The sequence below is a fragment of the Asparagus officinalis genome, chromosome 2, assembly GCF_001876935.1.
Source record: "Asparagus officinalis chromosome 2, Aspof.V1, whole genome shotgun sequence".
NCBI classification, from domain to species: domain Eukaryota; kingdom Viridiplantae; phylum Streptophyta; class Magnoliopsida; order Asparagales; family Asparagaceae; genus Asparagus; species Asparagus officinalis.
The window spans coordinates 15,489,995-15,499,585 of NC_033795.1; the positions used below are offsets into that span (position 1 = coordinate 15,489,995).

A 9,591-nucleotide genomic window follows, 5' to 3' on the forward strand; every position below is an offset into this window, starting at 1 on the left:
CCGCCACTGATTGTGAGGAACTTCAAGGTTTGATGTGTGAACTCATCTCCATCTCCATGTGCTCAAGCTCCTTGTTGGATCTACCCTTGTTTGTGCTTGAGCTCCTTTATTCTCTGTCTTTTCTCCATTTGGCTCCAATGTGTCGTCCTTTATCCTTGCCTTCAGAGGTTGCGCGCTCTAGAATATGCCATTTCTACTAATTTGCAGAATAATCAGCATAAGTAGTGTCGATTCTATTATTTGTTACAGTCGAAAGATGATTAGTGTTGGGTTTCCATTAAAACCTTGGAGGGCAGCAGTCATTTCATTTGAATATGTGAAATGGACGCACACACGCATAGAAACCAAAAAAGAAAATACGAGGTGGCGAGGTGTGTGTGTTGTGGGGGGGGGGGGGGTGGGGGGGGGGGGGGAGGGGAACAGTGCGTTGCAATGTCTGAATTGACTAGAATGCCATATTCACGATATCTATCTTTTTATTTTTTTACTTATTTAATATGAGAATGTTCAAGTTTTCTCTACTATGGCGTGAATAGTATATATAATATATGAAGATTTTAAACAAGCTATCCACCAGAGTGTATGTCATCCTCCGAAATCTAAAAGTTCAATGGATAGTGACTTGGAGGGTTGTAAGTATACGCATAAACTGGCTGGTCTTGTTTCACTATAAGAATAGCAGAAATTTTGATACAAGTTAGTCTCACAATCTAAAGGTTCAAAGTTTTGTTCGGCTCTGTTTAGAAATCCTTCTTTGATGCTATAACTGGGTTATTTGATATATCACGAAGGAGCAACATTAGCACACAATAATAAGTTTATACCATAATTTATTTGAGCATGTAGTAAGCAAAGAATTGATTTTTTTTGTTTTTGTTTTTTTGTTTTTTTTTTGGGGGGGTGGGGGGGGGTGGGGGAGGGGATCAGAGAGCCAACTATTTCGTGAAGTGGATGGTTAAACGTAATATCTTCAGAACTTATCGTAGCTTTATCTCCAGGTAGCACCAAACTCGCATAAATACCATGTCGTAGATGGGTTATGTTTTGAGTCAGGTTTGTGTTTACGGTCCATCAGTACAGTATTCCAAGCTATAAGGTCAAATGGAGCGCTCACTGAAGCCATTTCTGAATATGCAAGTAACTTATCATTCTTATTATGTAAACATTGTTAGCATGAATTGAACTTAGTCTTGCTTACTTAGATCAGTGAAAAAAAATTTCTTTAAATCAGTAACTTTGTTCATTTTGACTACTAGAGGTTTATTACCTACCATTTCTTATGACATTAACAAGATGATCTCTGTCTTCCTCTCTATTTCTTTTCTACAGACCACGAGGCGAACCGTCCCCTTTCTTTTTGTTAGAGGAGATGGTGTTATCCTTGTTTCTCCACCACTAAGGACAGCATGATTGTTCCTAGGCGTGTCATAGCTAACAAGGATTTGGATGTATCTTGTACTGACTGGTTATTTATCTATCTTTTCGGAAAACATTTGAATTATTTCTTTAGGGTCTCACTGTAACCTGTGCTTCTATGATGAAGTATTATCTACCTTTAACCCTAATATTTGAAGGGGTTATTATTGCTTTTTCTTTTTTTTCTTTCTTTTTTTTTTGCTACAATTTGGTAATGTGAGATTAATTGCAAGTGAATTCTTTTTGTCTGAAAAAAGCCAAATTGTTTACTTCTTACTGTTATGATGTTGGCAAAATTCTTACTGTGTTTCAAGTTTGAGTATTCTAAGCAATAGAAAGGGTTCACCATCAATTTTTGCAGCAGTTCCAAGTTGTAGTGTTCTCCTTTTGAAATTGTGAAAGCCCAAAAAGAACGTAGGATGGTTGTTTACCATTTGTATGTGAAGTTGAAGATCACAATAAAGTCGACCAAAAACTCTTTTATTTGCTAATAATCTTTCTTGCTTTGACATGAGCTCATCTCATGTATTTTCCTTCTTTACCCTTCCAATTTTTATCTTAAAAAATTCGATTATCTCTGACAAAGAAGAAATTAATCTCTTCGTACTGTTTCCAAAGACAAGTTACAAGCCAAGCCATAACTGGTGGAGCTTGTTTCTGCATTGCTGTTGTCTCGATTCTTGTTTGAGAAGATTTGCGTTTCCTTGTCGGCTGGAAATTCTGGCATCAAAGCTCATTTTCAGTTCTCTCCAACACAAAAATGTTGCCTTTGTCATCTCTCCCAATCCTCAAGGAGTCGTCAACATATCTATTTCTGTTCTTAAGAAAAACAAATAAAGAGCTTTATGAGAATATAATTAGTTATTTCTCCAAACTATTTTATTAGTACTTATGCAAGATGATGTTAGTTGTTTCAAGTTAGGTCGAGATATTGCATGGGAATCACGTGATAATAGATTACATTTTCTCTCAGTTTAAGGGGGAAAATAGTAGATTATAAGTGTTAATAAAAAAAGTTTAGAGGGGGCATAAGTGGCTACACTGCCGTAACATAAAGAACATACGTGCAATTAGCCCTATTATGTGATGGTAAATTCTTAAATTAGACAGCATCAGCAAGGATACGTTATATCAAGCCAACCCTCTGGATTGAAAATAGCCAGGAGAAGATCGTAGTTCTGTTTGAACAGGTTCATCAGCTGCGTTGTCCTCAAGCAGTGTTACTAATGGAGATAATTTTACGTAATACATATAAACTGTTGTCATTGAAGTAGATGATTTTACCTGATCTGGAGTAATGGTTGATTTTTCTAGCTTGATACCAACTCTCTGCAATGCCGGGCAAATTTTACGCCATCCAGTTAAGAAAGTAAAACTGAACTGAAATTACAAGTCTGAAAACATTTCTACACGATAAAATCCAAATATAATTATAATTTTTAACTGCTATTTAACTATTAGATACAGAAATGTTTGGACAGTGGCTTGTATTCTCTGCTAGTTAGATAATAGAGTAAGAGGGCCGGTGTGTCAATCCACATTTTTGATTGCTTTATCACATCAACGATATAGATTGTTAATATATTCAGATCATGCTGATGGTCTTGATGGATTATGGATGTCACATCAGCAATATACCAATCAAAAACATGGACACGTCTCTCTCTATTTACTCTAGAATTGCTCTCGGGCGGAGCAAATTATTATAACGATGAATTAAAAATTTCTCACCGTTTTAGATGTGATCTTATAAGATGCCTCTATGGTGAGCTGCCCATTGAGCATCTTCAATCCTGTCACATTGAACTTGATCACATTGAAAGCTTTCTCCTGTACAATTAAATACCAAGGGAGATCTTGATGATGAAATTGTAAGCAAAATCTTTAATCTCAAAATAATATTGAGATGAATTCTTCACCTTAGAGACATCAATCTTTTGAAAGAAATCTCCAAGCGCAATGAAATCACGCAATCCAAGCTTTGTTCTCTTTACTCCAAGTATAGAAATCGTGCTGTAAACCAGCTTCCAACAGCCGTCAACCTTCCATTATTCCTCACGGTCAGTATAAGCAAACCAAACATCTAAATCGAGTTTTTGTTCTAATTATGATCATTGCTTATGTTATAATTTGAAATTGTAGCATTAAATTCTCATCATAAATTCGAAATTTTTGGTCTAGTGGAAGAGCCTTTCATATTATATTGGAGAAACTCATGCTCAAATTTACTTGTAAAATAGTATTTACAAAAATGTAGTGGTCTAATTTGGCATTTTACCCTAAAAAAAGACATGTTAGAGTATACAATTATAACTCTCTCAACCCTGGTCACAACTTCCAAGTTTGGTATATGTAGTTGAAGAGACTCTACCAACTTAAAAGCAAACAGGTATTTGCTTAATTGCTACGATTCTTGCCCTGAAGTAGAAATTAATTATGCTAAATGTAGAACTAAACTATCATTGAAGACTACGGTAATTTCATTATCTATAGCAAGAAAATGAACATTACCTTATCCAAGAGGTTATCTGTAGGGTGTGGTGTAGGATTTCTGGACTCCAGCAACTCCACAAGCTCCAGTATCCCAGATTTCTTTGCAGAAGTAACCCCAAATATCCCTCTATTGAGCCCTTAACCAAATACAAATCCTCAGCGTAAATGCTCTCGACGAAAACGATCAAAATCACAGTTATCTCTAACCTCTGCTTATGCTTACCTTCAACTGCCTGATAAAGAGCTGATTTTATCTCTTCGGTGGACTTGTACTCACCCATCGTTCCAGCACCCACTGCTTTAATAATGGGGGTTTTCTTGATCATCAGACGGACGGCTGGGATCGACCCGAGTGGTCTCGATGGTTTCGGCAGGTAATGGCAACGGAACGCTGGCAGGAGAACCAGTGAAGCCATTGGGTCCTGAACATAGAAGAGAGTATTAGGTTAGAGAGAGCAGCAGCAGCAGCAGCAGCAGCAAATAGTTCGTAAAGGAAACATAATATATATAAGTTTGGAGACTATACCAGATCAGAAATACAACGGAGGGACACAAGAATTCAATAGGATTGGCTCCCATCAATAATTGGGTGCGATCAGAGCCCACCAAATTTAATAAACATAGGTAGGTATCTTATGAGTTGCAGAGATAACGTGCCGGAGATTTGAGGCCACTTGTTTATTTTTGTACTTAGTTTGGGGTGACCCGACGTATTCTAAGCCTGTCCCGGTCTTTAATTCATAAAAACCAAAGTTAGAACAATATTGGCATGGTGAGTGGCTCAGTTCACAAAAGTAAAAAAAAAAAAAAAAAAAAAAAAACTGCAACCGATCGCACGTAATTTTTTCCGGAAAATTCTTCTTTTACAATTACAATTACAAAAATTACCGTGTGATCCAAATAAAATACTGCACGATCCAATTACTCCTCAAGTAGAACAATGCCCAGAACTGGAGCTGGTAGCTAAAAGGGCTTTGAGCTAAATCCTAACTTCCATAATACATAAGACCTCTTTGCATGATAGAAGGTAAACCCGTTGAATCCATAGTTCAACTGCAGAGAAAATACATTGTTACTTGATGGGCTACAGGCAGTGAGCATAAGGCAGCAGCTTTGAGAATGACTTGACCTGACAAGAGTACAGACTCCTTGTGATAGCAAGTGATTCTTATAGAACAATCTGATTTGTCTCAGCTCCTTGTGGCCTCAGTAAACATGGAAAAATTGGTTTGAGAGGCTGCATCCAACAGTCTAGAACACCTTAGAGGAGGAATCAAGATTTTTTTGCTTCCCGCAACAACTTTTAATTGGCATTTAGATAGTTTCATTCGCATGCAAAAGGCGTTTTACCTTCAAACAAGAAACGCCATCATGAAAGACATTTCAAGAGCAGGAGGGATTGATATTTCCTGAAACAAAAAAATATAAAGCGGGTCAGAATTTCATAATCAACACGCAGCAGCAGCAACAACAAGAAGCCTTTGTCCCAAATATTTGGGACCAGTTACATGAATCCTATTCAGCTATGTGTACTTTCATCTCCTTTGTTAAGTTAACAATTACTGTGTCTTTCTTGCTTGTTTCCAACCAACATCTCTTAGATCTACGGATCTACCTCTCGTTCTCCTTGATCCATTAATTACAACCATGTTATCTCTCTTAACTAGCGCATTTCATGGCCTCAGCGACTTTAATATGTTAAGTACGTAACAGAGCAGAATACTGTTTACAAAAATATTCCGCCAAGAGAGACGCTGTACTATTAGTAATGCCGGAGAATTCAGCCAAAGGGGAAAAAGAGTTCTGTCCTCAAAGACTTATTTTCCTGATTTTGAAAGAGTAAATAAAAATCAAAGCAAAATATTCAAACTTAGCATGACATCCCACTAAAGTTTTACAGGGATGGAATGATTTCATCACTACCAGGACAATGGTAGATTGACATCCTAAACTAGCAGCTAGTTCGAGTTAAAATAATCTCTCCTACTTGATTTACTACAATTACAGAAACCTTCTTTAAACTTCAACCCAACACTCTACCAAAGCTACTTTGAGCTCTATCCTCAAATGACTGAAAATCCATGGAATTTTCAGATAAATGTTTCTTACATGTTCGTTATCAAAATTTATACAAGAGAATTACCTCTGGACATTAAGCATGCCCTTTGCCTTACTTTGCTCCTCCAATAACACATCCTAGAATACTTACTAAACATTTCCATCTCCTTCTTCACCAATTTACCATCTTCTGAATCTCCTTATCATCAGGCGATCGAACATGAACACAAATTCATCTTTCTTTTCTTTCTCCTTCTCCCTCTCTAGCCTCCTCTACCACATCTGAAAGCGCTAGGTGGGCTGCGCGTTGGACCCAACAACTAGAGCGTAGGGGGGGTTAGGCATTTTCCTATTGTTTAGTTTTTAATTACAATTACTGATAGTAAATGCTAATGCTAATGTTATAGAAAGTTTAGGCGCTAGACTGACACCTAGACAAATTTATTAAGTGGTGGTGGAGAAGGTTTTGCTGAAGGTCGGGAGAGATAGAGAGGTGCTCATAGTTGGAGTTTAGAGGAAGCTAGAGGACGTTAAGGCCGCACTGGAGGAAATCATGACCAATGTCTAAAGGACGCAGTCCATGTAGGCAGACCATGCTCCCTGCACACTATCAAAACCTAGGTGCGCAGCCTAGGTACCGCCTAGGCGCTAGGTAGGCGGCCAAGATAAACATGGAAGCTTTTTAAAACATTGCCCCTCATACAAAATCTCCTCAACCAGGAACCCCACACTTATTACTTGGCCATTCTTAACTACTTTTCTTAGCTTTTCTCCTTATCGTCCATCTTCTTCCATTCATCTACAGCTCTCTTCCTCAATTTTGCCTTAGCTGGCCCCTCCAATTTCTCCAAGATCCCATCTTCATCATCTCTATACCCACTATGACTTGCATCGATACACTATGTAGATATCACATATGGATCTTTTTTTCTTGAGCTCAGGAGATTTCTTAAAGAGTTCTTTGACAGCTGGTAGTTTTTTTTTTTTTTGCATGCTCCAAAGTAATGGTAACCTGCATTTTCAGAGTATTTATCAGTTTAACAGGGAAGAAACTCATAAAATAGTTCTTCATTGACAAATTCATTTATGGACAACTCAACAGTTTGCAGATGTCCAAAGAATATTTATTACGTGTAAGAACTTTAACAAGCACTTATAATCTTGAAACACAAAGTAGTATTTAATATCATCTAAACTGTGTAGCGTACTCCCCCACAATGTTGGCTAGTGTGATGGTAACGTGATACACATCCAAGCCGACTGTTGTAGTCTTGACGATGATTTGAACTTTACTACTAAGTAACTTGAATATGTGTCAAGTCAGCACCACAACTGGCAGCACTATGGAGAGAAATACCGGTCCCCTTTTACCTCAAATACTTATTTCCTAGACTAGCAAATCCTAGACAGTACCATTTTTCCATGCATATTTCCATCGGTAACTTCAATCCTACCAAGTTTCGAACTTCATTATTACAAATGTTAATGTTGTTACTATACTGCTGTGGGGGCGAAGTTTGGCTTTTTAGTTGAATTTACTTCATCATTCATTCCTAATATGAACATGAACATATATAAAAGTTGCATGAATAATGAGTAGAAATCTACCTATTTCAACTTAACAATCAAAATTATTTCAAGTAAACAAATATGGAGTAATTCAACCAAAATCAAGCTATACAAATGTTAAAATATAAAATTATCACCCTCAATCCTCATCACAACATTGAAGTTGTTTGGCGCAGAAGAAGAAGAGGAATACTGGTGCTAGTGTAATTGAATGAATATTATATGGATGCATCATACAGGCTATATAACGTATACTTGTGCTATTGCTATGTTCATTATGTTTTCAGCTCAAGAAACAAAAGCTAAAGCAACTACAAATATGATAAAACTTCAAACAAATTTTTGGGTTCATACCTAACTCCATATCTTCACGGGTTTTCGTCAAATAGAACTTTGTAAAACCTCTTCCTCTCCTCCCTCTTCTTCTCTCTCTCACCTTCATCCTCCTCCTCCTCCTCCTCCTCTCTCTTCACTCTCACTTTAACCTCGCCTCTCTTCCTCTTCTTCTCCAAATTCACCGCACACCTCCTACGATTATACTCATGAAGCCCCTCTTGCATTAACTCCCCAAACTTATCCTTCACGACAACCATCTCATCCTTCTCCACGAGCTCCGATCCCTTATACCCTTCTCTCAACACCACCGTATAAATCTTATACCGATTCGATACATAAAAAATACACGGGTGCCTCAACAACAAACAATTCAATCTCTCTGGCAATCCAAACTCTCTCCTAAAATGCTCCAACTTCAAAATCGAAGCTTTCTTCCAAAGAGTCAAAGAAAGCAACTCATGAACCATTCCAACCGCTCTCTTCTCCTCCAAACCCACATCAAAATTCGCACAATTTTTCACGTATGGCGAAATATAAGGAGTTCCCGTATTGAAATGTTCGAATTTCTCTAGAGTCTTGATCCAGGATTCAGGAAGCGAGCACGAAAACCGAGGCTCGAATCCTCGTTCAGCTGCTTTCATTTCCACCGCTGAGACGGCGAGGTCTTGATCCCATTTCAGGAGCTCGATCTCCATCGAGCTCCGTCTACCCGAACAATTCAAAACCCTAAACGTATCCTCATACCTCGGAACGATCCTCAGCAAGTAATCCTCGCAAAACCCGAAACTCTTCTTCAACTCATTCAACTTCACCACACTAAGCCTCTGATCCTTCGACAGCATCAACAGCTTGGCCCAGCTCCTCGGCGCATTTAACCGGCTGCCGTTGACGCTCTAACCTCCTCCTCCTCCTCAACCAGCGCCTTCATCCGCTTCGAGAGCTCGAAGAAGACCTCGCCGTTACGATCAGTGAAGGTCTGAAAGCAGCAAGGGTACTTGTTCAGCCAGTTCAGGGCTTTACCTTGTAAATCTAGGGTTTTGAACTTCTTCTGGAGGGAACGGACGGTGGAGATTTGGTTTGGGGATCGGAGGAGGAGGTTCTTGATTTGGTTGTTGACGATCCAACGGCGGTTGCGGGTGAGGGCGGATTCGAGGGCGGGGTCCTTGGTCATGGACCAGAGAGCGAAGGTTCGACTGGGGGTTTTTCTAGGGTTAGGGTTTTGGGTTTGGGGGTTTCGGAGGAGAGAGAAGACGGTGGTTGTTCTTTTTGACGCCATGGAGGTCGAATTGAGAGCTCGCGTAGTTTTTTTTGAGAAAATTTGGGAATTTTATGGGTTAAAATTTCGCAAGGTGTTGAAACTTTGGATGGGTACTATTTGGTTAGGTTTAAACTCCCGGGTACCTAGTTAAAAATTGATGAGACTTTAGGGTATTAAAGTGCAATTAGCCTTTTTCATTCATGTATAAATCCTTTGAACGATTGCAGAAAACCCCGTTTAAGTATAGTAATTATCAGAAAACATCTCTTTAACTTTGAGATTGTATTAGAAAATCTTTTTTTAATTTTGAGATTTTATCAGAAAACTCCCCCATGAGTGATCCTTTTAGAGAGGTTTTCTGATAAAATATGCAAGTTAAAAGAGATTTTTCTGAAAACCTGGGTTTAGACACAAAGTCCTAGATTTTCAAGTCTTAAGTCCCAATCCCAAGCTCAACCAAA

The 9,591-nt window shown here is 38.5% G+C and overlaps 2 protein-coding genes and 1 long non-coding RNA gene across 4 annotated transcripts in view; 1 reads left to right on the top strand and 2 right to left on the bottom strand.

The window, feature by feature from the left end:
• Positions 1-1,691, top strand: part of LOC109830374 — a 2,987-nt gene extending 1,296 nt beyond the window's left edge. For both annotated transcript variants that reach the window (XR_002244274.1, XR_002244275.1), the window contains exon 2: positions 1,330-1,691. This is a non-coding gene — a long non-coding RNA (uncharacterized LOC109830374). The remainder of the gene's footprint in view (positions 1-1,329) is intronic.
• LOC109830372 (probable plastid-lipid-associated protein 7, chloroplastic) lies at positions 1,876-4,916 on the bottom strand. The gene is made up of 9 exons (XM_020397624.1): positions 4,798-4,916; positions 4,436-4,640; positions 4,133-4,331; positions 3,928-4,046; positions 3,336-3,458; positions 3,148-3,246; positions 2,701-2,745; positions 2,542-2,615; positions 1,876-2,224 (listed from the first exon to the last, which is right to left on the bottom strand). Exons 3-9 carry the CDS (start codon positions 4,323-4,325, stop codon positions 2,143-2,145), a joined length of 735 nt encoding a protein of 244 aa, XP_020253213.1. The 5' UTR covers positions 4,326-4,331; positions 4,436-4,640; positions 4,798-4,916; the 3' UTR covers positions 1,876-2,142.
• On the bottom strand, positions 4,732-9,233 carry LOC109830371 (protein ROOT PRIMORDIUM DEFECTIVE 1). The gene is given in 3 exon segments (XM_020397623.1): positions 4,732-5,318; positions 7,891-8,765; positions 8,768-9,233. Coding segments are annotated over 2 exon segments (1,242 nt in total). The 5' UTR covers positions 9,149-9,233; the 3' UTR covers positions 4,732-5,318; positions 7,891-7,904.

Excerpts from the sequence above, each read along its gene's own strand:
- LOC109830372 (XM_020397624.1), bottom strand. The coding sequence starts at position 4,325 with ATGGCTTCACTGGTTCTCCTGCCAGCGTTCCGTTGCCATTACCTGCCG. Across the intron at positions 3,459-3,927 it reads CAGATAACCTCTTGGATAAG|GTTGACGGCTGTTGGAAGCT; the intron begins GTAATGTTCATT and ends GAATAATGGAAG. Across the intron at positions 3,247-3,335 it reads AAAAGATTGATGTCTCTAAG|GAGAAAGCTTTCAATGTGAT; the intron begins GTGAAGAATTCA and ends TTAATTGTACAG.